Here is a 27,854-nt window from a genome sequence, read left to right on the forward strand (position 1 = left end):
GTTTTGGAGTAAAAGTACCTGGACACAGTCAAATCTTTTGTATTTTGCAATAGTTGGCCAGAGTGATGGATAGACGAGCACAAAAAAGGAAGGCTAGAAAAGAGGAAACCAGTAGCCCATAGGGCCAGAAAATAGGAATGGGGATATGGCTGGAAAAAAAAAAAAAAAGAAAAAGAAAAGAAAACCTATGAGATTAATGATAACAGTGATGGCTCGACCAGAAGTGGGTAGCTAGTGAACTGAATGATGCTATCAGAGAACATTACTTAGCAAAGTTATTTGGAAAGTATGATCATTTATATTCATAGTCAGCTCCTATACATTAGGAAAGTATAAAACACCTGAATGGCCAAGGGAGTATATTTCAATTAAGTGATGTTATTGTTAACAGATCTTAAGGCTCTCTTCTTCAATGCCTTCTGCTGGCTTATAAGCTTTTAGTGAGTAATCCTAGGGAGGTCAGTTGAGCTTGTTTTATTTTCTGTTTTAAGTTGACCTGGATAATTCTAACCAGTTGGAACAGGGCTTTGTTGGTAAAGTATGCACAACAGTGAGCATAGGAAGCAGCACTATGTGGGGCAGTGAGGGGAAGAACCAGGCCCCCACCTTCCAGCTAGAAAAGACTTAGGAGACCCCAGCTCAGCAACTTGAAAGCCTGCAGAATGGCACCTGCCCTTCTAGTCTCCTCTGTCCCAATCAGACCTCCTGGAATCCAGCAAAACCTTTTGCTTTCTCTGGAAGAATTCTATTTTCTACTAAGAAGCTGGTACTGACCAGGTGCAGACTCAGATTATCTGATAAAACCTTTCCATTTCCTTCATGTGTTTCACTGGGTTCTAAGTCTCACTGATTGCTGTATGAAAAGACTGGAAAAATACGTAAGTCATTTTTCATCATACATCTGTTTCGATTTCTGGCTACACATCAAATAATTTTTACTGAACAACAACACATTAAAAAGCAGATGCCAAGGCATACTGCTGTGATGTGATAATTTATGCCAAGGTTAAAGGAAACTCTTAGGCAGGAATTACCTTGCAACTAAAGATAGTCTTTAATTTTCAAGAGAATAAATGAAAGGCAAGAGCGTGTTCCTATTCAAGTACGTGGGTTAACCACTGTGCAAAGAAAAGCCTCCAAGAATTTTGTGTCCTAGCAAAGGCTGTTCATATTTGCAAACTCACCAATGCATTTGATGCCATTTCCAACCCAACCTTCTCTGCAGCTGCACTTGAAGCTTCCGGGGACGTTGAGACAGGAGGCATGCATGTCACAGTTGTGGGCACCAATTTCACACTCGTCAACATCTGAGAAGCCACAGTTAATATGATGAAAATTAAATATAAAGCTCATTAATTCTACTTCCAAGTATAATTCTGCACAGGTAAAATTTTAAAGTAAACATGGAAATATCTAAATTGGTATGGAAAAAAAACACTAACATCATTTTTAATTTTGTAGGCGCCCACAAGATTTGGAAGTTCATGATCCAAGTCAAACAAGCCTTTCCCTACTAGAGGAAACTGCCAGTCACTTTCTGGTAGAAGAGAGAGACTCCCCCAAGGGAGATACATGTGTCTGTCCCCATTCTCCTCTCTGCCTGGGCCCAGAAAAAACTCCATGTGGAAGGCATGATTATAAGATGTCAAAAGAAATTGTATTTCCAAAGTAAGACCCTCCTATTCTTTCCTACTAATATTTATTACATGTTTTCCATAAAGATTAAAATAAACCTGACTTAAAATAAGTAATAATTCTTGTCATTTTTAGAATCGATACAGTATAGGTATAAAGTTTTTGAAAACTATTTTAGTGTGTATTTGGCTTTTATTTGAGAATATGTAAAAATACCCACTGGAAATTATACCTGGAAAATGAGAAGCTTTCACCACATAAACACACATCTATACATACACACAGATATATACACATTATATATGCATATGCACAGATATGTATATATGTATAGTTCATATATGTACGTATGAACTATGTAGCTTTGGTTCACCAGAGCTTCCCAGCATAGAAAGAATAATCTTCTCCACCCAGTTCAATGATTACACATCGTAGATGCTGCAATCCTATGTTCACACACATGCATGTACACGCATGAGTGCACACACACGCCCACAGAGCGACTGGCTTTGCATCAGCCTTCCTAGCGGTGAACATGCAGAGCACCCACCTGTCTCTGAAGGTGTCAGATTAAGCGCCAGGCTGCGGTCCAAGCCACCCACAGCCTGTCTTGAGCAAAATGGTAATGATGGCTTTAAATTGAACAATGAGGAAGACCTGGTCCAAAGCGCTCACCTTGGGACTTCCCTGCCTATTTTATGCAAAAGCTCACAACTTATTTAATAGAGAAAGGTAACAAGAGACAAAGGAGATGGGGTGAGCAAAGGAAGAAAGTGGAGAGATAAAAGAGAGGGTCAACTGGGGCCAAGGCAAGAGAGGGCAAAAGCAAAGAGAGAAGAGGAAAAAAGAGGGGGAAGATGGGGGAGAGGAAGTCAAAGGATCTAAACAGAAGTCTGCACTAATTCTGCCCACTCAGAAGAGCTGCAAAAACAAGCCGCAAGCGGAGTGGCTCCGGGTCTGCGGTGCTCTCTCCTTGTGTCTCCTGTGTGGGCAGTGCGAAGAGCAGCCACTACTCGGCAAACACACGGGACTGGACAGCAGGGCCCTGCCCCCAGTCTGCGGGCGGAGAGCAGCCAGCTCCGTGGCAGGGTGGCTGAAGCACTGTGCCACCAGAGAGGGGACAAACCCTGCACACATGCCCTGGGGCATGTACTCATCACATGGTCACCTCACCCCTGGTGTGGGTCACGGTCTCATAGGTGCAAAGGACCCCGTGCTGTTGAAGGCTGACCTCTGAAATAAGAGAAGCCAGAGAACAGGGGGCCCTAGTGTGGGACCTACCTGTGCATCCTGTGGTCCCCTTCTTCACGGAATAACCCAGCTGACAGTGGCAGATGAAGGATCCCTTGGTGTTCTCACATTCCCCAAACATGCAGATGTTTGAATTTAAGTCACACTCATTCACATCTAGAAAATTTATTTTCAATAGTGTGGTTAATACTTGTTCATCCTAGGAATGTGAAAGCTCTCTTTTAAACTGAAGAGCATAACATTGAAATACACAGATAAAAGTTAAAACATAATCTATTTGCAAGACATAGTATTATTTTCTAGAATTATGTTTAAATAATTCTTCTGTTTCAGCTTTCCCACCCTGTAATACAGTGGCTTAAATTTTTAAAGTAACTGAAAAAGCCTCTTTCTCTTATGTTTAAATGTATGTGCACTTGTGTGTGTGCAGATAGATGTGTAACATTTAGCCTGTCTTTACGGTACCCACCAATGCACGTTTTCATGTCCATTGAAGCCATGAAGCCATCATAACACAGACAGCGGTACTCCCCAGGAATGTTGGTACACTGGCCGCCATCACAGATGTCAGGATTATTTTCACATTCGTCAATATCTGATGACAGAAGATTAGCATTAAGTAAGAATGACACTGGCTTTGAGTAAGCTGAAATACTGCGTTTCCCGTCCAGGCCCACTCTAGATGTCTAGAGTGAGCTCTGTGAGGTACCGGCAGTGAGCTGTGCATGGTTCACCACCCCCCGCAGTCCAGTCTGTACCTGCGCACGACCTCCCGTCGGGCATCAGGGCATAGCCCTCGCTGCAGCTGCATTCATAGCTGCCTTCTGAGTTCGTGCACCGCGTGTCGCAGCCTCCATTCATGATCATACACTCATCGATATCTGTGAAAACAACATGTGACCCATTACTTGTCAGGTCTACTTCTTTCAAAAAAAAAAAAAAAAAAAGAATAGGGAGATTTTCTTCTCTTTAAACAGATAATGCTTAAAATGGCTTTGGATTTCTCTCCCCACTAATGCATTGGTTTATCTTTCTACCATTGATCTTTCTTAGCTCTTTCTACTTCCTTTCAGATAGCATTCTATCAGACATGTAGCCCCAGGAGCCCAAGATTACAGAACTCATAAATGCAGTCATTACAAGTTTAGGATGTTTTCCATGATAAAACCAGAGACTCCTCTGCAAAACCAAGGACAATGGCATCCTACAGCTCTGCCCCATTCTGAGATTTGTGTTTTGGACAAAGGACTTCCACTGGCTTCATTACAGTAAGTTCAGTGCCAGGAACTGTCCTAGACTCATTTTTAGAAATGCAAGTTGTAGATCCCTCAGGTGGACACTCACCCGTACAGCCCTGCCGGTCTGGCGTGGCCTGGTACCCGGGATTACAGGAGCACTGATAGGTTCCAATCATGTTCACACATTTTCCATTTCTACAGAGATTGTCACTCAGGGAGCATTCATTTATATCTATAAAAAGATACATAACATTAATGTCTTGGCAGTAACCATATCACTTAAAGCACCAAGAAATGTTGCATGCCACTGCTGGTCCCCACAGTGGTTTGCATACTTTGCAAGGAAGGAAGATGATCTCCTGGGATGTTCAAAGAAAATACTGCTATCTGTATTTCTATCTAAGACGGTACTGTCCAGGAGAACTCTGTACACTGATGGGACTGTTCCATATCTCTGCTATCCAATACATAGCTGCCACTGAGCACTGGAAGCATGAACCAAATGATGAAGCAATCAAAATTTAAAAACATTTTTTAAACTTAATTTTAATTTTTTTAAGTCCTCTCTTTGCCCAACATGGGGCTCAAACTCACAAACCCAAAATTAAGAGTCACATGGTTTACCAACTCAGTCAGCCAGGTGCCCCAGGAATTAAATTTTTAATGTTACCGAATTTTAATTAAATTTAAGTAGCCACATGTGGGTCGTGAACATGAGACCATGCACATGTAGCACATGCCAGAACTAAGACTTACTAATATTTAATATATAAATTTACACTGGCAGGCTCACCTGGTCTTTATTAGATGGTCAAGAGTTGCCTGCATAATGTGGAGGATCCTGAGGGAAGATGGCTGGTTCCCCAAGTCACAGGGCCTGATACCAAGGCCTGCACTGTTTATGTGTTTCCATCTTACAGTGTTTAGTGTGCCTCGATAGGTGAATCTGGAACACCTAAAACCAACTAACCCTTATAAGATAGGCAGGTGCCTTATAAAAACTTCTGCAAAGGTTTGTGGAATCAAGTAGTGCTATTAATGCAATTATAAGAGAACAGCAAGAAAATAGGGGCATACAACCTACTTGTGAGACACAATGTAAGGTAAATACAGTAACACTATAATCAGGTAAAATAAGACCTTCATCTCAAAGTCTCAAAATTACCAAGAAGACTATGTGACATGTGGATTTATATCTATGATCATTAAATTTGCAAAAATATGCATCTTCTATAATATACCTGTAAGGGGTACTTTTTTTTTTTCAGATATAGGATCCATGAAAACTAACAAAATAAACTCAAGTTAGAAACAGTCCTCTGATTCACTGCATCACAAAGATGAACAAATATTCTGTAATCACCTCTATGAAAAAGTTTTAGTACCCCTTTTTAAGTGAAATAAAAATATTTAGGGGTGCCTGGGTGGCTCAGTCAGTTCAGCATTTGCCTTTAGCTCAGGTTATGATCCCAGGGTCCTGGGGTCCAGCCCCATGTCCGGCTCCCTGTTTCATGAGGAGTCTGCTTCTGCTTCTGCCTTTGCCCCTCTCCACTGCTCATGCTCTCTCTTTGGCTTTTTCAAATAAATAAAATCTTTAAGAAAAAAAATCTTTAAGACTTTTTCAATTTACCTTTTCTTTATTTTTTTTTTAAAGATTTTATTTATTTGACAGACAGAGATCACAGGCAAGCAGAGAGGCAGGCAGAGAGAGGAAGGGAAGCAGGCTCCCTGCTGAGCAGAGAGCCTGATGTGGGGCTCGATCCCAGGACCCTGAGATCATGACCTGAGCCGAAGGCAGAGGCTTTAACCCGCTGAGCCACCCAGGCGCCCCTCAATTTACCTTTTAAAAATGTCTGTTTAGTGTAGGATTTAAGATTCACCTAATATATTAGCAGAACAATATAAATAGGGTTTATAAATAAATACATGTCTAATGGAAAGGTGTTCTCAAATTCTCTTTTGAATGGGGGGGTGTGTGCCATCTGCTCTGTTTTAAACCGTTTTATTTGCTGACACTTACAAGAAAGATTTTCCGTGAAGAAAATGTTCCCTGGCTACATCAAGGTTTTAAAACCAATATGCTCGTGCCCACCAGTCCCAGAGGCCTCCGTATACATATGAAAACCAGTGGGACGGAATGCTCCAAGACCAGCAAGACCAGCTGGTGTTCTCCCCTCAATCCTGCCACTCCCACCCCTCAGCTCTGCCAGCAAAGAGACCAGGATTTTTCTGTGACAGGAGGGTGAGGAGGTAGCTCACATGTTCACACGCACAGGAGCAGATCCCATGTTGACAGACATAGGAGTGTAGAACAGACTCTACTGAATGAATGGCAGGTAGCTGCACAGGTGAACGCATAGGTGAGCCATCAAGGGAGCAGCCCTTCCACCAACAGCTTTCCCATTCCATCCTTTGTGGAGGAAGGAACTCCATGGCTTGCCACAGGGCCCACCACGAGCACGCTTGCTGTCAAACAGTGGGTAGCCAGGACAATGTCGGCTTCGAGTGTGTCAATGAGGCATTCTCTAAGGACACAGCCCGAATACAAATAAAGGGGTTCTAAATTTCCAACTTTTAACCAGCTAGATTGCACATGCCAAAAACAACCAGTTTGTTAAAACTGACCACTGATCTCTATGATATTCACCAGGTGAGCTGGGTGGGTTCATGTGCTGAGGAGACAAACTCACCCACACAGTCCTCACGTGACGGTGACAGCTCGTGACCCAATGGACAGTCACACTGAAAGCTGCCCTCAGTGTTCACACAGGTGCCACCCCTACAAAGGAGAGGGTTACGTTCACATTCGTCAATGTCTGAAAGGTAAAAACGTGAGATCAATTAAAGAACTCTGTGGGAAAAATATTCACATATACAGCATGGGGGAAAAATTATGCTGGGAGGGAAGTGGGACACAAACGTAACAGACAAGTTTCAGAGGAGATGGGTTAATGGTCTCCTCACTTTTTCTACTACCAGTAAATAAATGGTAAGTATTTTTCTTAAAGACAGCGAGTTGCCAGGGAATTGACTTGTATGAAACAAGCAGATTCACAAGAGATAAAAAATAAACAATATTAGTTTCACATCACACTAAAGTCCAGACACTAGACACTGCTATCTATTTTCACTAATCAAAGTAAAAGACTGGTCACCTTTTATGTCCCCTTTGGCGAATCCTGGAAGTCACTAAATATGGACCAAAAGGCAGGCAGTACCAAGAGTTTGTAGTAACACACAAATAAATATCATGGAATTTGCATGGCTGAATATAAATTTGGGGTCATCACACAAGATCTTGCATGTTAAGTGAAACCCTTCTGGGTAGTCTGTGTTGATTTTAGATTCTGTGGACAAACAGAACCCAGTCTTGCTGTCTCACTGGCACGAAGGCACCAAGAGGTTGGAGCTGCCTAAGAGTAATCTAGGAGATTTCCCGTCTGATAGTGACATCCATTCTCTTGCTCACCACAGTGCCTGGCGAATCATTCAGCTAACAGCTTGGAGACAAGCCATGGTCAAGCTCTCTGGTTGGAGACTGGGTAGGAAGACCTGAAGCACACTTACCCATGCAATTCTTCATCATCATGAACCCACTTTCGTAGCCTTCGAAGCACTCACACTCAAAGCTGCCTGGCGTGTTGACACAGATGCCACTTCCACAGAGGTCAGGAGAAATTCTGCACTCATCAATGTCTAATTCATAAGGTTGAAAAGAAATAAAAAAAATAGCATGAGCAGAGCAGGTACTGAAGAGCAGTGAGGCAAGTGTGGCCTCCCTGGAAAGGTGCAGCCCTTGGGAGGTGCTGGAGAGGTCAGTGGCCAGCAGCAGGAAGCTTTATGAGCCTGAGATCAGCTCCAGGCGGATGGGGCCTTAGGCACATTCCTTTCCCCAACTGCCAAAACTGTCATGGCCAACGGGCAAGCTGTGCATTTGCCTTTAAGAATTCCGGAATTGTGGATATCTCTTTGTGGCTTAGAAGTGGTAACAGAGGGATGAAGAGAGCAACTGCGGCATGAGCCGGGCAGGGCAGGTGGTTAGGTGTGGAAGCAGCAGGCACATGGAATGAAGTCCTGTCACCAAGTGAGAGCACGGTGACTGTCTCCAGCAGCCCACGCCCAGCGTGGGGGAGTCCGCTGGGGCCACTGTCCCCTTGAGCAGGGGAGGCTGCTGACCAGCACAGCCCCCCAGCTTCAGGCTAAACAGCGTACCTATATAACTGGGACATGCAACATGCTCCGGGGGATGTTCTGTCATGTTCAGATGTGGAAACAATACTCCCTTATTTCTCAAAATAAAAATAAAGAAAAATGATGTGTTTGTCACTTTTTACATACTATGGAAAATAAGAATCTTCATTGGTAGCATTTACGTTATCAAAACCAAAATTTTCTGAGAAACATCCCATGCTTGTAAATGAGATTTTTTTTTAATGGAGAAGTCATGTCTATTAAATATAATTAAGAAAACATGGGGCGCCTGGGTGGCTCAGTGGGTTAAGCCTCTGCCTTCGGCTCAGGTCATGATCTCAGGGTCCTGAGATCGGGTCCCACATTGGGCTCTCTGCTCAGCGGGGAGCCTGCTTCCCTTCCTCTCTCTCTCTCCCTGCCTGCCTCTCTGCCTACTTGTGATCTCTCTCTGTCAAATAAATAAATAAATAAAGTCTTTAAAAAAATGACATACATATTATTATTATTTTGGTCACAGGAGGAAGAAATGCCTTTGCTGGCATCTCTTTATTTTAATTCCAAAGTTCTTCCATCACAGGGTTTATCAGTGGGTAACTTGTACATGCTCTCCTGGGCATCTCAGTCTCTGAACGTCCAACGCTTTCTCCCGGCATCTGGTCTTTATTTATTTCCCTAATTACAGGCAATACTGAAGATAGGCTTTTAAACAAAATTCTTACCACCATTCACTGATTCAGTTAGACAGCTAACAATATGTATATTGATTCTTTTACTTGTTGTCTATCAGTATCTAGAAACTGGTAGTTAGAGCATTTGAAGAACAAAGAATAAACTCATTGGCAGAGTACTGACACACTCTAGTTGATGTGATGTGCTGGGAGATGCACAGTGTGGAGTGTGGACTCTGGAAGCAGACACCTAGGTAGCAGTCCTAGTTCTATCACCTACTGGGTGAAGAGGCTTAGGAAAATCATTTCATTTCTGTGTGCCTCAATTTCTACATCAATAAAATGGGGGAGTATAGTAAAACCCACCTGCTAGGATTAAGCAAGTCAGTATTCAACAAGCACTGAGAAGAGTGCCTGTCTCATACAGACTGCTGTGTCCATAGCAATGGTTTTCTGCTAAAAACTGGTATTTTGGGAGGAGGTGGCTTTGAACTGGTCCTTGAAGCTTGTATAGAAATTCTAACCTTAGGCGCCACTGGGTTACAAAGCTGGTTGAGTGACCAACTCTTGGTTTCAGCTCCAGTCAGGATCTCAGGGATTTGAGATCAAGCCCCACGCTGAGCCCCAAGCTCAGTGAGGAGTCTGATGAAGTTTCTCTCTCCCTCTGCACCTCCCCGGGCTCACACTCTCTCTCCCTCTAAAATACATAAATAAATTAAAAAAAAATTCTAACTTTAAAGAAGCAGAATGAATAGAAGGACAAGAGATAGAATACACAGGGGAAGACAAATAATACATTTCAGAGAACTGTACATTGCAGATTGGCCGGACTGCAGAGACTGATAGTGCAAGGACAGGGAGGATGTGTGTGATCAGTGAGGATGCCAAAAGAAGATGGGCTTTAAATATGGTGAAGAAAGGCAGCCAATGGTATCCAACCGTGCTTTCACATTATACACAGCAACACTGCAGCATGACCAACAAATGTCTCTCTTACACAATTAAAGAAGGAGGGTTTTAAAAAAATAAAAAAGCAAAAAAAATAAAGAAGGTGGGTTTCAGAGTCATTAAGTAACACGGCTAATTTCCCATCAAAAACAGGAAGTAGAGTCAGAACTGAAAGAATCCTGCCTTCACCCAGGTTTCAAATTGTGAGTCACTGAGAGTTGCTTTGTGGGAAGTAACACGTGGCGGTTGGTGAACATGAAGGATCAGAATGGATGATCAATGGGATGGAAGACACTGGAAGAGTCTGCTATGCCGTGAATACTGCCATGAGTTGTCTAGTTCCCCCTTCAGGAAGGAAGGACTTACTACCCTTTCCCCCACTGCTGTTGGGGAGTTTGCGGGCACAAAGACCTGAGGTGTAAACTATCTTGAAGAAACGCCTCAGTGAAGAGGACCATTCCTCACACTCAACACCCCCTCTCTGGGCAGATGTATCCAAAGACCAACCATGCAGGTCCATAAACACCTAGTCTTATTGCCCTAAGACAGTTCTGCTGGGCCATCCTAGATCCAGATCTCCCAGTGGGGTGGGCTGAGAACCACGATGGGACTGATGGCTGCCCAGCTGCCCCTTTTGCCCCCTTCTGCTAGTAAACCTTCTGCAGGCTAATCTCTGCTGGGAGTCCATTTCCTGAGGAGCAAAGCCAGTACCTGAGATAGCCTTGAAGAAAGAGTCTAGTACTTGAAACAGCCACTGCGATGGAGACTACCATAACTTCTTCCTTGTGCAGGAAAGGGAGAGATCAAAACAGTCTGAGGCCTCGATCCTGAGTGAAATGATGCTACTGCTACAGACAAGGAAGTCGTTAGGCAGAGGAAGGGTGGATATGGGACAAAGTGGGATTAAAGTGAAGAGCTGCAAGTGTGGCACTTGGGCAGAGGCTAGGACAGAGCTCTCACTGAGGAGTCCGCTCAGCAGAGCCCACCTGTGAAGGCACAGGGGTGTGGGCAGCTATGAGAGGCAGAGGACTCTGGAAATGCCAAGAGCAAGAAGAATCTGTGGAGATGAGAGAAAAAAACATTGTTGGGGGGCGCCTGGGTGGCTCAGTGGGTTAAGCCTCTGCCTTCGGCTCAGGTCATGATCTCAGGGTCCTGGGATCGAGCCCCACATCGGGCTCTCTGCTCAGCAGTGAGCCTTCTTCCTCCTCTCTCTGCCTGCCTCTCTGCCTACTTGTGATCTCTCTCTCTCTGTCAAATAAATAAAATCTTAAAAAAAAAACAAAAAACAAAAAACAAACATTGTTGGCACAGAAGGATGAAAGAGACAGGGAAGTCCCATGGAGGCCAAGAGAGAAGAAAATTAAGGAGGGGATGTAGCCAGCACAGAGGTCTTGGAGGTTAAGAGAAAGGTCTTTTTACAACTTGACAAAGGTGTTCTGTGAGAGGACATTTATGTGCCTGAACGAGGGAGGGCAAAAGTCAAAATTACATGGGAGTACAAAGCAAATGGCTCTTCAGGAGAGCAAGGTGAGAGATAAAAGCAGGGAAACAGGGTGGCAGCATGAGAGAGAAGATGGCAGAGAAAATACTGTGAACTTGTTTTCAGGTCCAGGGAAAGCAACGGGAAAGGGAGGGAAGTACCGCAGAGAGAGAAGGGAGCCTACTGACAAGGGCTGGAGAGGAGCAGCAAAGGGGAGGGCACGTGGAGTGGAAAACCATGGAAGATGACATCCCATTGCCAGAGGGAGGGGCGTGTGGGAAGGGATCTGGCCATGAAAGTGGATGTCAAGAAAGAAAAGCGGCAGGGAGCAGGGGGTCTGAGAGAGGGTGCTGCTCAGAAGAGGTCTAGAGGTGGAGCAGAGAGTCAGTCAGGAAGGTAAGGGGCGAGTAGTATTACTGAGCAGCCTCGAGTCCAGCTGAAGGTGAAGGTGTGAGATGCAGATAGAGTCTAGCAGGAAAGCCACGTGGGGGCTGAGGAGCTGGGGCAGCAGGGGAGATGGACAGTCTGAAATGCTCTGGTGATGGTTTAGGCGGACGGCAACATGGGGACTCCAGTACCCTCCGCAATAGGAAGTGAGGAAGGAGTCAGAAGCACATTTGAGTGGAGATCAGCACAGGTGAGGGCAAGAGGGAAGAAAAATGTTCAAGGAGGAGATGACTAGAGTTGTGAAAATAAGATCTTGGAGATATATTTCAAGTGTCTGGAATAATTTATTTCATGTCATAGAAAAATGTGGACTTCCTATCTTTTCAAACTAAAGGGAACAGGTAAGGACAGGGATATATGAATGGCGACTAGAGCATAATTAAGAAAACTCTTCACAGTTTAGGAAAATAAGTTACAACTGCTCTATTAAAAATTTTGTAATTCTTAAGAGATACTATAAAGCATTTATACAATGAATAGTTGCTCTAGTGTGTCATCATTTTGAAAATCCTATTTTTCTGTGGTTCCTTTGGTAGAACAGACAGCATTTTCATGCTGTTGGTGTAGCTCTCACAAGAGCTGGTTTGGAGAAGTGATTTAAGAGCAGGGGGAAATAAACCTAAAAAGTCAAACCTGGACTTTGTCTAAGGCAGTACTTTCCAACAGAGCAAAGGAAGGGAGCCAGGGTTGACCAAATCCAGCAGGAGAGCAGTCTCACCTGTGCAGTTTCTTTCCTCTGTGTCCAGAGCAAAGCCACTGTTGCAACGGCACTTGAAGCTGCCAATTGTATTTCTGCACTTGCCATAAGTACACATCCCAGGAAAAGCTTTGCATTCATTGATATCTGAAAGCAGAACAAAGGAGGAACAGAGAGCCAGTTGATCTAAACATGTGGGTTCCTCAGTGAAAGCTGCAAATCTATCATGATGGCAAATAATGTTCCCAAGTCCAAACAGGGCCCTCAACACTGCCAGTGATCACACAGATGCCCCAGAGAAAGTTCCACATGTGAAAAAGAGTATGCATTTTTTAGCGAAGGGTTCTGATATCTTTCCTTCTGACCATTCGTCTGGTAAGGGTTGGGGGAATAGGGAGCTTTTTGCTACATCAGGGCTCCATCTGGTCAGGCTGCACTAAGGGAAGCAGAGGTACAGTGTGGGAGGATGTAGGGAAAGTGAGATCAGTGGTGTGTTTTACATCTTTACTTCAGAACCAGCCTATGTAGGTGATTTATATTCCTGGGCCCTAAGGCTAGCCATAAACCATGTTTAACAAAAAAAAAAAAGAAGTGGCAAATTATATGCGTAAAGCAAAACCAAATCTGAGAGAAAGTGGCAGGTAAGCATTTGGGCAGATAGGTCGACGTGACCTTGAGAGTTACCTTTGTAAAATGGCCGCCCGGTAAGAACGTCCCCTCTGTTAGCAAAGCCCGGCCCCCGGGGGCACAAGGTCTCGTACTCCTTGGTGCCAGGTTTGGGGCATTCCTCACACTCCGTGCCCCAAGCTGCCCCAACTGCACAGCAGCAGGCATCCATGCGAAACTTTCCAGGAACAGGATGGACACATTCATCTTCATCCCACTTCAAGTAACACTGCTCCATGCGGATGTCTACATGGCAAGTGAAAGCACAGTTTGAGAGGAAGGTGTCACACTCACTGACCATTCATATACTGAGTTTCTGCTTGGCACCAGAGATGATGCCGAGCTCTGGAGATACGATAATGGGTAAGAGGCAGAGTCCCTGACCTCCTGGAATGGACTCCATAATGACACTCTCTTAAAGCGAGCAAAGGTGGGTTCCTCGGTATTACTTTATTCTCACAAGATGCCTTCAGGAAGGAAAGGTTCATTTGTGACCAGACTCCTTCATATCATCATCCATCATCCCTTTTTGCTCACTTCAGAAAGAATAAGATTATTTTAGTGACAGATTCTTCTTGATCACTGAATTACTTAAAGTGGCTTATGACCAGTTCTGTCCTGTCCCAGTCAGAAGCAGCAAATAATCAACTGTAATCTGTCTGCCAACTTGGGACAACTATTAAAACAGGTTTACAAATGAAAAAAAAAATTTTTTTGCATTTAAAGTTATTTAGGGGGACCTGGGTGGCTCAGTTGGTTGAGCGACTGCCTTCAGCTCAGGTCATGATCCCGGAGTCCTGGGATCGAGTCCCAAATAGGGCTCCCAGGTCCGTGGGGAGTCTGCTTCTCCCTCTGACCTTCTCCCCTCTCATGCTCTCTCTCACTCACTCTCTCTCTCCAATGGATAAATTAAAAAAAAAGATCTTACAAAGTTATTTTTTTTTTCCTGTCAAATTTACCGTTGGCATCAGGGCTTTTGTCCTGCATTATGTAAATTTGCCCTAGTCAGGGGCCAACTTATTTGCTTAAATGTCACATTTTCCCTTCAATCTTGAAACATACCAGGATCTTAGAAGACCGACAAGACTCACAAGATAGGATAAATTAGCATGATCTGTAAATAACACATCTTTTAGTCAGCAGAGCTATTGGTTCAACTACAATCAAACACTTTGCTATATGGATAATGAGATAAAAAAAGGTTTTCTTTAATCAAATGTTTTGATGAAAGCCTTTCAAGACATTACATCTTTTCCTAAACCTGACAGTTATTTAACAGAGTTATTTATTTGTTTATATTTCCATTATGGAAATATAATGTGTTTACTACTTTAGTTTCTGTCAATTATGATTCTTTCAAGTGCTCAAGCTAAGGAAGCACCAACTTGAGCAATCTCCTTTAGCTTACATTTTACATCCACTTCCAAGGATGGTAATTAAAAAGTCCTATTTTTTAAATAATTTTTTTATAAACATATAATGTATTATTAGCCCCAGGGGTACAGGTCTGTGAATCGCCACGTTTACACACTTCACAGCACTCAGCATAGCACATACCCTCCCCAATGTCCATATCCCCACCACCCTCTCCCTACCCGCCTCCCCCAGCAACCCTCAGTTTGTTTTGTGAGATTAAGAGTCTCTTATGGTTTGTCTCCCTCCCGATCCCATCTTGTTTCACTTAACCTTTTCCTACCCCTCAAGCCCGCCACGTTGCATCTCCACTTCCTCATATCAGGGAGATCCTCTGATAGTTGTCTTTCTCTGATTGACTTATTTCGCTAAGCATAATACCCTCTAGTTCCATCCACGTCGTCGCAAATGGCAAGATTTCATTTCTTTTGACGGCTGCATAGTATTCCATTGTATATATATATATATATATATACACCACATCTTCTTTATCCATTCATTTGTTGATGGACATCTAGGTTCTTTCCATAGTTTGGCTACTGTGGTCATTGCTGCTATAAACATTTGGGTGCACGTGCCCCTTTGGATCACCACATTTGTATCTTTAGGGCAAATACCCAGTAGTGCAATTGCTGTGTCATAGGGTAGCTCTATTTTCAACTAAAAAGTCCTATTTTTAAAGAAAAAAATCACTGTGGTAAATCTTCATTCTGGTTTGGTAGACTGAACAAAGGTATCCACAGTAGGTGATTCTGCCTATGTATCTGCACCAACACCAGCCCCCAAATCATGCTCCCTACCAGCATGAGGTATGGCAGTAATCCTGGGAGCCTCATGACCTTAAGGCACCCAGTGGCCCTTCCCAGTCACAGCCAACTCCATCCAACACCATCAGGAAGTAAGGATCTTAACAAGATATACAAGTTTCATTTAGGTATCCTGAGAAATATGGACTAAGTCAAACTATTTCTGAGGTCACTGATGTAATTTGTTCAAGAAGTGAGATTAGCTAAAAACACAAAACAAAACAAAACACCCCCTAAATCACTTGAACTTAATGTGTAAAGAGTCAGGAGAACCTGACAGAGTAATCCTGTGTCTTTGCTACACAGACCCATGTCCATATTTGCCTCAGGAATTAAAACCCTGCACACTGGCTACATATGGCCTGGGAATGTTTTTACTGACTTGGTCAGAAATTAAAGTATGTGTTTGAAAACCTCTGGAAAGTTCATGTGCTATAGAGTTTGCTGTGGTCCTCACTATGCCTTACTACCACTGCCCTCATTTACGTTACCTGCCTGGCCTCGGAAAGTATTTGAATTTGGACCCCTGATCTAGATCAGTTTCTATCAGAGCAGTCTGTCTCTACTCTCTTCTCAGGATATTTTACATATTCAAATGTCAGTCTCTTCTTGTAACTTCCTCACATCCCAGCCACAATTCTTTTTTGTACCATAATTCAAGTAGTGACAAAAACATTTAACCGAAGTACCTGCATGAAGACTCTAATACATCCTTTTAGAACATTATAAAAGGTGTGATTTTGAGTGATATTTTTTGGAATTTATTTTGTTGAGTAATAATTTACAATCACGATATATCTTCACATATAATATCCTTTTGCTACAGAAGGCAATTTGATATTATTAGTCATTGGACCATACTGAAGATATTATTTGGCATCTTCAAAAGATACTTTACTTTTTTCTAACCTTTTTGGATAATTTAACAATAAAAATCTGAAAAAAGTTTTATTATTAGATTTTGGATTTTATCATTTCTTTTTTTCTTCCTGTTTTTTTTTTTAAATTTAAATTCAATTAGCCAACATACAGTACATCATTAGTTTTTAATGTAGCATTCAATGATTCATTAGTTGGGTATAACACCCAGTGCTTATCACATCACATGCCCTCCTTAATGCCCATGTCCCAGATATTATAATTCCTAACCAATTCTACATGACTTTATAGCCATACTTTGTATACTAATTTAAATACACTATTTAAAATTAGCTTAAAATGAAATTCATGTTAATTATAATGACTCTGGACAGTGTTGGAAATATTTTGTATTATTAATTTTAAAAATCACCGATACATGTGGGGCATCTGGGTGGCTCAGTCAGTTAAGCGTTTGCCTTCTGCTCAGATTGTGATCAAAGAGTCCTGGGATGGAGCCCCACATGGGGCTCCCTGCTTGCCTGGAAGCCTGTTTCTCCCTCTCTCTCTGCCCCTCCCCACTACTCGTGCTCGCTCTAATAAAGTAAAAGATTTAAAAAAAAATAAAATAAGAAAACCAATACATTTAAATACCTTAAAGATCTTTGAATATAACACGGTCATTACTCACGTTTTGTCTACAAGCTTAAATTTCAAATACAAACCTAAATAAAGTTATTTCACAAACTAAAACTTACTGTTCCAGAGCATATTGGAAAAAAATCCCTTAAATAAATAAAACATTACTTAGATACAATATAGAATTAAGAGAAGTTTATTTTTCAGTCATGAAACTCATATTCAGTTAAGCATGAGCCTGAAAATGATAAAGTCAAAAATAAAAGTCTTTTATTTTTATGTATTTATTTGAAGTAATCTCTACACCCAACAACGGGGTTCCAACTCATGACCTTGACATCAAGTCACATGCTCCAAGAGCTGAGAAAGCCAGGCACCACCCAAGTATGCATCTGCATATTAATGATGTTGAAAGAAAGCTTCCACATTTTAGATCTTTACAAAATAACGCATTAAAAAAACTTAATTAAAACTCTAAGGTAGTAAAGGAATGACTACGATCAAGCAATGTTTTCAAAGAGAAACAACAAAAACCTTGCCTATGACTTTCCCCACTGTCTTATCTAAGAGTGCAGCTGTAATGAACTGATAAATGTTGACTCCAAACACTAGTCTTCAATTCTTCTTTTATGTTCAAAATATACATAGTTCTCTTATTCCTTTGACCAGTGTGAATGACTGAAACTGCTTAAAATATCTGATTAAAGAAACTAAATTTTGAGATAGTTTTTGAGCAGTACCAACTTTCTATATTATAAGAATCCATGTCATTTAAAGACATTCACTTTAAAAAATATCCTCTAGTGATGCCCCCCACCAAATATCTCATTTAAAGCCAGTTTTCCAGCTATCGACCCAATGATTTTCAAGTTTGAGGTGAATGCCCAAGAAATAAGAAAAATCCATCCCTGGTTTTAGGCATAAAATACATAAAGACATGAATCTTACCCAAACACACACGGCCAGTTCCATCCAATGTGAGGCCTTCGGGACACTCACAATGAAAAGATCCTTTGCTATTGACACAGCGTCCATTTGGACAAACGCCAGGAAATACCTCACACTCATTAACGTCTGTAGGGAAATCAAGCAAGCAGAGGGATAAAGATGTTAGAAATAGAAAAAGCAGGTGGAGTCTTCCCATATAGCATATTCAATCTGTAATACAATGTGGACTATTACTTGAGTTGAACAGAAATATTCCACAACACAACCACCAGGTTTCCTAGGTACCAGCTGTGAAAATTACCACAGCTTTGCCCGTCCATAAAACTGCCCAGACATGCTGCTTTCCCAGCTGTTTTGTGCCTTTATGCCTAATGATGTCCCTGTAAAAAATTATGCAACAGCATAAAAAAAGGAGAAAGGGGGAACTCTAAGCTGTTTTCTGAGAGTATTACTCTAAAGCATTTGTTGATTCCTTTCAGTATTTTTATTGCAATTTAAGGCTTTTAAAAATGATAAATATCTCTAAAGTGAATGTTCATTTTCTTACTGCTCTAAAGACTTACAGTATCATCCAAGTATATACTCACCTTCACAAGAAACACCTTTAATCCTGGCAAACCCTCTTGGGCAAGCTGTATCTGTGAGAACAACAGACACGTTTTTACTTCATTGTAAGACAAAATATAATGGTTTTAAGTTCAAGGAACAGTATAATGGAATCCAAGTTGAACTGAATAGAAACCATGAGCTGGGATCTTAGAGGCCAAGGACTCCAGGTGCCCTCCATTCAATTCAGGGTGGCATATGACACACTGTGCTAATTCTGGGCAGGGTTGACCTACATGGAGATTCTCATAGTTTTTCTTACAATTAATTTTTGCTTTCATGATGTCAGCTGAATTACAAGAAAGCAAGTAAAAAAGGCTTAAAGGAAAGAGACATCACATTCTGTTTGGACATTTGCAAACAAGAACGCGGGAGGGTATGGACAATCACCTAGCAGCTAAATACCAGAAATTCCCTTTCTTGTTGAAAATGCTCAAAAGGTCTGCTTATAGAAAAAGGATAAACCAGATACATATTTCATCAAGTGAATAGATTTCACCAGAGAAGATATTCTAGGGAGGGTAATGATCTTATGGTCGTCCTCTCTAGGGGAATACATAGGGAAACAGGTGCCCGCCTAGCTGAAGGATCAGCTTTCCAATGAGAAGCCCAGCAGGAGTTCTGGGGCAGGACCATACCTAGTTCACACCGTTCGCAGGGGCTTCCCCAGGCAGCTCCGAGTGTGGCGCAGCATTCCGACTTCAGAGTGGCTCCATTAATGTTCACCTCACAGCGGTTGTCTTGGATGTTGAGCCAACACGTTCCTTTCAGGCTGTCTGAAAAGGAGCAGGAAGGGATGGGAAGCTCTCATCTCTGAAGATAATATAATTCACTCATATAAAACAAAGGCAATTCTTACAGTATTTAACAAAAGCATTATTTTTAAAATGTTTTAATGTATATTCTTTGAGCAAATTTATGTGTACGTGTATTTTAAATATAGTATGTTACATACACATAAATCAAATAATTATACCATGTACATCTCACAGGATATGACAACTAATACAGCTACATCTACAGATACTCTGTGAGTGGCACTGTTGTCCAAGATTTTACACTGGTATTCACAACCGGCGTAATTACCATGACAAGTGAATTACCATGACAAGATGATTACTTGTAGTAAAAATGCATAAAAAAGGAGAAAGGTTGATCTTTTATGGTAAGATTGATCTTTTATGATAAATGCTTTGATACTTAAGATTTTACCAAAAAAAATTCCTTAAATCATTCCCTTTTCTTATAGTCCCCCACCAAACATATAGCATACAATTTATGTCCTATTACAGAGAAACCGTTATTTCTCTAACTGAAGATAATTGTTTGATGAATAATTTACCAAAAAATCAACAAAATGAAGAAAAGAAACATCGCCTATAAAACCACCACTAAGACACACCAGGGCCAGTGAGTGACAGATTTTCTTTTAGGTATTTGCCTTTACCTAGTATATGTGTAATATTGTCTCTAGTTCAAAAAGGAATACATGCTTATGGTGAACTACATGAAAAAATAGATTTAATATAAAAAGGATGTATATCCAACCACCTCGCGCTCAGTGCTCTTACATTTTAGCTGTGTGCACATCACACATAAGTGAGGCTCTCCCTTCTGTGACTGCTGCGTGGCAGACTTCAGAATGGTCATGAGGAATGCAGTCCCAGTGGGCAGGGCCAGGACAATTCAGGTAAAAGAAATCATACCCGAAGTTCTCCTTGCAGTACTGTGATTCCCAGTTTGGGGTGCAAAAAATTACCGAGGTTCTAATTAAAATGCTGGGTTCCCAAGTGCCCAGGTGTGAGGCCCGGGAGCCTACATTTGACAAACTCCTCGGGTGACTGCTATGCAGCCTGTCTGTACGAGAGTTTGACAACAATTTAGCAACATATTTTGGCTCACAGCCTTGGAGAACAATAAAGAAAAAGTATATTCCTATAGTATTTACCTTAAATTTATTTAATATTATGGGTAAAGTTTCAGTGCCAAATTCAACAGTAAAAACAAAGCATGGTGGGAAACAGAGAAAGAAAATTACAGTGAAATTGGAAGTGCCGGGAAGGAAGAAGCTGTGGTTTCTGATTCCTTACCGGACACAAGCAGGTAGGAGGAAGTCTCCTGCAGCCTGAGGCCTTGGGGACAGAGGTCAGAATAAAATAACTGCATCCTTAACTAGATACAAAAAAGGACAGGGCAAAGTTGTGGAGAAGAGCTAGACGTTCACTTTGCTTTCTTCTGCTTTGAGATTTAGTTTGGGTGAAAACGGGGTGCATGTGAAAAAAACTTTCTCATCAGACCATTTGTATCAGGACTCAAATTACAGGCTTTTTATTGGCTTTTCACATGTTTGTTTACTTACTTGTTAAAACAGCCTCTAAGGTACAGGTAACTTGCAGATGAGAAAAAGGAGGCCCGCAGAGGTCAACTAGTTTACCCAAGGTCACCCACCTAGTTTAGTGTCTCCATCACAAGTCAAGGCTACACAGTCTGATTTCAGAGCCTCCATTTTGCAACATCATGCTTCTGGCTGGTGTGGTATGAGGCTTAAAAGTTACAAAATGCACTGATACACAAGTACATATACACATATTCATCTCTCTCGCTCGGATTGATTTTCTGTGTGTATATACACACACACACACATCAGATGTAGTTACATAGCTGTGTGGTCAGAGGCTGCTTAAGAATGCTGAAAAAAAATAAAGCAGGATAAGCAGTCTTGAGGGTGTACATTGGAGAAAGACTGTTCTATTATCTAGGGAAGTCGGAGAAGTCCTTGCTTACAAAATGACCTCTAAGTGAAGACTGTAGGGTGGTAAATATTGAGAAAACAAAAATGAGACAGATGCTACAGTAAAAATCAAGAAGAGAAATATTGGGGACTTGGACTGGGGGGGGCAGTGGTGGTGAGAAGAGATTAGAATATGCATAAATGTCAAATATAATCAACAGGAATTGCTGATGGATTCAATGTGGTGTTTTGAAATAAAGACATCAAAGTTGACTCCAAAGATTTTGAGGATGCTGATTGTAAAAATGGAATTTCCATTTCCCAAGACAGAAATGATTCTGGGAGACACAGGTTCAAGCCAAAAGATAGCAATTGTGTTTTGGTCATGCTATATTTGAAATATCCATTGGACATCCAAATGGAGACAATGTGCAGAGAGTTGGAAATCCAAGTCTGGAATCAGTGGGGAGGTTGAGGAATGACAGATACATTTGAAGGTCAATGTAGGGGCCATCTAAGCGTGACTATAGATAGAGAAGGCAAGAGGTTCAAGGGGCTGACCAGGGAGACACTTCAAGCTTGAGGGCAGGAAGATATGGAAAATGTAACAAAGGAAATGGAGAAAAAGAGGCCAGAAAAGTAAAAGGAGAAGAGAAGACAAAAAATAATGGAAAACTTGAGAAGATGTGAGCAAAGAGCACTGCTAACACTGAAGATAAGAAAGAAGGAAGGACCACTGTATTGATACCATGGAAGCTACTGTCCTTGTCACATCCATGGAATGAGGACAGCATGCAGACCAAAGCCAAAGATGAGGGAAATTGGTCTGGATTACAGGGAGCCATTGGATGTCGAGCCACGTCATGTAGAAAAAACTAATCAAATGTACTGTTCTATGGTATTTAATAATTTTCAACCAGTATACAATAGTCTCTTCAAGCAATTTACAGACCAGTTTAAGATTAATTTATATTTAAGGAGTTCGCACAATATATTCTAAATCTCTAAACATTCTAAGTGTCTATCTAGTTCCTATACACTCTAACTTAATTTTACATTAGTAAGCACATTGGGGAATCTTTCTCAGTTCTTAATATAGACACATGCTTCCTAGGAAAGAGCAGTTTGGAGGCTGATCACTGATTAGAGCCACTGTCAGTCCTATTAAAAATTTTTGTAGTTTTCCCTGTGTATGTTTTACGATCTATTTCCTTGTTAAAAGCTAGAATTTGGTTTTCAACGGAAAAAACGTAAAATGATGTCTAAAATTTTAAAATGTTAAGTAAATTTCTTTCAAAGCAGCTCTAGCCTAGGATATTCAAATTTGATCACAACCAACAAAAACTCCTAACACACTACTGAGAAAAATACAGTGGTGTTTTAGTTGCCCAACATAATGACTTGGGAGTAAAAGTCTTTGCTCTTTTTTCACTAATAAATACACAGTAAAAGGCCAAAATGATACAAGTTTTTAGGATGAGGCAAAAACTAAGATACCTTTGATACCTAAGTGGCATATAGGTTTAATTTTCTGAGACATTAATTTATTGATTTTAATTGACAATTAACTGACATTAGTTAATGCTGAGTTCATTTCCTTTGAACAATAAAATGACTCTATCTCAGTTGTTAATTGTAGCCTAGCAAAAATATTTTTGCCTCACCTGATCCAAACTCTGTCCCTCCCCCAGTGGAATTCTGTAAGAAAAGATGTAATGCGCTAGGCAGATGGCAGTCTATTTCCTAATATGGAGAGCTGAGCAAGGCTCAAATTTCATCAGCTGCACCTCACTGAGAGATGAAGAGCTGGCATTTTCCCAAAGGACAGGTTTTCATTGATAAGTTTGTCCCTGGTCATTTCCCTTTGTGTAACAGGTCCTCTACCATCCAGATAAACATTGTTAGCATCAGACATTATACCGAAAACACTATTATCTTTGGCAAACATGAAGTGGAAATTCATATTGACTGGAAAACAAACAAAAACTGGCAATTTATCTGGTACTGTGTAGAACTAAAATACCTTTCTATCTGAAAATACAGGTTGAGTTTCCATTAAAAGTGGATACCAGCTAATCGTATGAATTGTCCTATGCCAGGCCAATGGAGTCATGGACACTGGTCTAGTTCTTCCCCTTGCATGTGCTGGACTGCTTTTTACAGTAATAAATCAGACCATTTTATACATGTCCTACCATCATTATCACAACCTGACCTTACATGTTTTCAAACATACAAAAAAATGCCAGGTTGGAAGTTTTGGAATCTTTCTCCTAAGAGATTTCTGAAATTAAGAAAACAGTTCTCTTTTCTTCCTTCCTTCCTGTAGTGCCTATACATTCATGATTGATGGGTGAAATAAAAAAAATAATAAATTCCTTCTATATGTTTAAAGTTTAAAGTCTTCAAATTCTTGTCCGTTAATGAGTCCCAACTCTCATATTTTTGTTTTGAAGCTTGTTATAAAAAGTATGCAGCGGGGATTTGAATGTATGGTACCTGGGCATTCTCAGGGCAGCGAATGTACGTATGTGTGTGGTATGCAAATGCTCATAACTTACAGCATAATAGATCTACTCATATGAAAAGAATGCTTCTTAGAAGCTAACAGCATTCAAGAGTCTGCCCATTTACACCATCATGTTTTACTCCCATTCTCAGTAATGAGAGCAAACAACTAATGCAACTCCTAATTACTAGCTTCCTGTGATCATGTTCAGTTTGCATCCATGGTTAAGGTCTGCAGTCCCCACTCAGGTTGGCCGTGAAACCGAAACCCCAGCACTGGGCATAAGTCTTACCAATACAGATCAATCCTGTTGAGCTGAGTTTGCTGCCAGGAGAACATTCACAATTGAAAGATCCAAGGTTGTTCCTGCAGGCCCCATTGACACATGGGTTGCTTTCACATTCATTTATATCTACAATCCAGAAGGAAAACATTCTGTTAGAACTGCCATGTGTTTCTGGAAAATATTATTCCAACAAGCCATGCTATGCCAGAATGTCTGGTAAACTTGGCTCTTGCAATTTTAATATGGATCTATGAGGCATAAAGTGAATGGGGAATGGAGACATGAATTTCACAGTGTGGATACACACAGACATGGCTAGGGGCTCAGGAGGACTATAGGAATCAGCCCAATATTGCAAAGGGGTTAGTGTGTTTCTCGTCACTATTTCAGTGCAACTTTATGTAAATTGAATTGATTTCCCCCTCAATAAGAAATAATTGCCCTGTGGGAAATCTGAAATCTGAATACATGGAAAGCAACATATATATTCCTGGGTACAGTATATTGTGCACAAACAAAGGTTGTCTGTTTCTGTCATCTGTGGCTCTGGGAGCTTTCACAAGAAGTAAAAAGCCTGTATTAGAGACAATGTATCACAATGTTGGCTTTCACTCCAAATTCCTGGGTACAAGTCAGGAGACCAGGATGAAGCTTTAATACTGAGGAGAGCATTCTCTTCTAGGCCCCTCTACCTGCCTCTCTCTTCAGCCTGTTCACATTTAGATGTATGGTGTGGGAAGTCTGTTAAAGCACAATTGATTTTGGTAAAATAAAAAAAATCACTTTCAATTGCTTAAAACAGACCTTTCCTATCATTAATCTGAGTTGAGTCCTTAATCAAATTAGACCATGTAATATAAACAATTGCTATTGAGGGTCAGAAGTAAACAGAGCATGCCCATGTTCTCAAGTGGTAACTAAAGCAAATCTGAAGCCAACAGAATTAGTTTAACAGGAGTTAATTAAAAATAAATACAGGCTTCCGTCCAAGTAATAGAAACAACATCCAAAACTGACTCTGTATAAATTCAACCTCTCAACTTAAAGAAGAGATGCAAAGATTTCTTTTTGTACTTGGTTAACTATGTGAAATAGGTCAGCATACCTCAAGACATTTTTCTGTTGCAACACAGGTTTCTGAGTTCACCACAGCACTTTTTTCTAAACACCTCTTTGAACTGAATATCAAATACTATATTGAGGAAAACATGAAAATAACTAAAATGCTACAATGCTTACGCCTGAAAGTCTCAAGTCAATATAAACCAAACTGGTCTTGAAAAGGCGGGGCTCACTATTCCTCTGCAAGTCTGTGGACTTGAAATGAAAATTTAAAAATCAATGTGGAAAATGGCTATGGACTTTGTTACTTCAAGAAGTACACAGGTACTAATTTAATTCATGAAGTAGAAATTGAAGAAATATGAATTCATCTTTTTTTCTTCAGGTTGTTTGTGCCAAGAAATCCTCTTAAAGGAAAAATACAAGAGCAGGTTTTATAAATACAGTACAGATTTGGAAAGAAAACATCTATTCCAGAGTACTGAAATTCTTTTAGTAAAAACACAAGGTAAAAAAGGAATCAGAGAGCCAAAAAAAAAAAAAAAAAAAAAAAAAAAAAAAAAACCCAAAACAAAAAACCAACCCCCCAAACAAAGAAAACAAGGAGGAGATAAGCAATCTGAGGACTAACTATAAATAATTCACCTATTAATTTCATTTGTAAGACACTACCCAGAAAGCAAAATGTCAGTATCATATATTTCCAAATTCCTATTCTAAATTAAGCAGTTATAAACTCCAAAACTATAAACCCATGCAATGACAGCTACAAATATCAAGTGTTTAATTTTTCTTTAAATACAACGTTTTTATGTTACAAATGTCATGGAACCAGGAATTGAAACAGTTCACTGTACATTCCTGGAAATAAACTTCAAAGCACATCTGGTTTACATTTAACTAGTTATGTCACTGGAAACACAATCTAAACCACAGTGCTTGCTGTAAAAATGTTAACTTTCACAGACTCACAGAGCTCAGAAAAAACGAAAATAAATTTTTTGTAACTTCTGACTGAAATATCAGAGGATCTTTATTATCACTGCTATTTATTATATATTTAAAACAGCCTGTTGAAAACATAAATGACAAGAAAATTAGTGGCTACAGTAAATATATAGAGAGAAAGCACGAATCTCAAGTGAATCTGCTAATTCTTCCCTGCCTCGTCTTTGGAAATTAGTTTAGAAAGAACAAAAAAAAGAGAAGTGCTTTGGGCAGATACACTTACTGTGTGAATGCAATGGCAGAAATAAGAAGACCCAAGGGAAAAAGAGATTTGTGGCCTTAAAGTTGTTTTTTTATTTCTTTAAGCCACTTAATAAAATGCAAATAACTTAGCAGTGGGAAGAAAGTGAGAACTAAGTTATTTGGTTAGGTTTCTCACAATAAATCATTTTTATTTCCAGCAATGTCGTAAGACTACAGCCAAAATAGTTCTCTGTCATTTCTCTTCTCTACATAACATGAACTTCTTTCCTAGGAATGACAGATACACATTTCATGTTAAAGAAAAGGCTTAGATTTATCAGGAACAATTATCCTCTGGACAAAAATAAAGGGCACTCATTCTAACCAGTGCTGTTGCCTGATTTGGTATTAATGTTCCTCATGTGTATGTAATCATCCTGCGTTATATTATTAAACATTATTAGCTCCCACTCTTCGAGTGTTCCTACAGGCAGGAGAGTCCCCGACCTTTGATTTATGTTTTGGTATTTGGGCCCTGTACCCTTTGACCCCATTTTACCTGTTAAAATGGTGGGAATATGCTATAAATATCACTGACAAATTCAGTATACAAATAGAACTTGGACCAAACCAATTCAAAGACAGTTCAGTTTTCCCCATCACGTGCTTCTCTCATAATATCACTGAAGGGTATTGTGACTGTGGACAGGGAAACAAGTTCATCAGCTTCCTAGTTAAAGCAAGAGGTGTCCTAAAGTGCTCTTGCTTTCAGTGCTTCTTGACATCTAACAGAAGCTTATCCTCAAAAACAAAATAGGTAAAAACTGATAAAGGACAGTGGGAAAAAGAACAGAAAGTCAGGAACAAAGGAAAAAAAATACAACCCTTGAAATCCCTTCCCCCATCCTCCAAAAAAATGTATGGAGGAGATATGGCTGAATTTTTTTTTTTTTTTTTTTTTAACAAAGTATGAAGTTTCTCAGAGCAATTCTGAAGGATGACAGGTGTCAGAGCGGGGTGGGAATGGGTGCTAGGAAACATTCTAGGTGAGCATACTGGCAAAGCCTGAGCTACTCTGAAAAGACAACTTTTCTGTCTGACAGAAAGATCTTCAAAACTCTATGAGTTTTGAAGAAAACTGCTCAACTATGGAGAAGACGATTCTTCACGTTCTTTAACTAGGACTGAAGTTGAGTGCTCTTCTTGGAGGAGCTCCTCCAAAAGGACAGTTAATAGGACTAAGTTTAGAAAAAGTACATTTTATACCAAGGTTCTCTTTTCCTTTTTATTTTTCTTCTTTTTTCCAGGCTAATTACTGTTTTTCAATGGCCCCTCCAATTCAATGCAAACTTAGAATCGCACTTTGTAATCGCATTTCATTGATTTTGGCTGAGTCACTCGTGTTCTGGCATGTTGTTCAAGTCCTAACTTATTTCTGTTCACAAGAATGCTTTGAAATGAAACAATAAGACAGAGAGAATGTTAACGTCTTTTTGCATATTACTATTGCCGTTTTCTTGGCTATGGAGTCACTAAGAAATAAATACTTTAACAGAGAAGGAAAGGTCTGTTCAAAATAACTAA

General features: G+C 40.5%; 1 protein-coding gene across 1 annotated transcript in view; it reads right to left on the reverse strand.

Moving 5' to 3' along the window:
* FBN2 (fibrillin 2) overlaps window positions 1-27,854 on the reverse strand; it is a 251,941-nt gene that overhangs the window by 62,759 nt on the left and 161,328 nt on the right. Inside the window, exons 20-32 of the mRNA XM_047730648.1 lie at window positions 24,024-24,143; window positions 19,130-19,267; window positions 18,473-18,523; window positions 17,886-18,011; window positions 13,240-13,467; window positions 12,577-12,702; window positions 7,692-7,820; window positions 6,815-6,940; window positions 4,231-4,356; window positions 3,645-3,767; window positions 3,356-3,481; window positions 2,917-3,042; window positions 1,185-1,307 (exon numbers count right to left, since the gene is read on the reverse strand). Coding sequence (XP_047586604.1) covers window positions 1,185-1,307; window positions 2,917-3,042; window positions 3,356-3,481; window positions 3,645-3,767; window positions 4,231-4,356; window positions 6,815-6,940; window positions 7,692-7,820; window positions 12,577-12,702; window positions 13,240-13,467; window positions 17,886-18,011; window positions 18,473-18,523; window positions 19,130-19,267; window positions 24,024-24,143 — 1,668 coding nt within the window. The remainder of the gene's footprint in view (window positions 1-1,184; window positions 1,308-2,916; window positions 3,043-3,355; window positions 3,482-3,644; window positions 3,768-4,230; window positions 4,357-6,814; window positions 6,941-7,691; window positions 7,821-12,576; window positions 12,703-13,239; window positions 13,468-17,885; window positions 18,012-18,472; window positions 18,524-19,129; window positions 19,268-24,023; window positions 24,144-27,854) is intronic.

Source organism: Lutra lutra, chromosome 5 (assembly GCF_902655055.1).
Source record: "Lutra lutra chromosome 5, mLutLut1.2, whole genome shotgun sequence".
Lineage (NCBI taxonomy): Eukaryota > Metazoa > Chordata > Mammalia > Carnivora > Mustelidae > Lutra > Lutra lutra.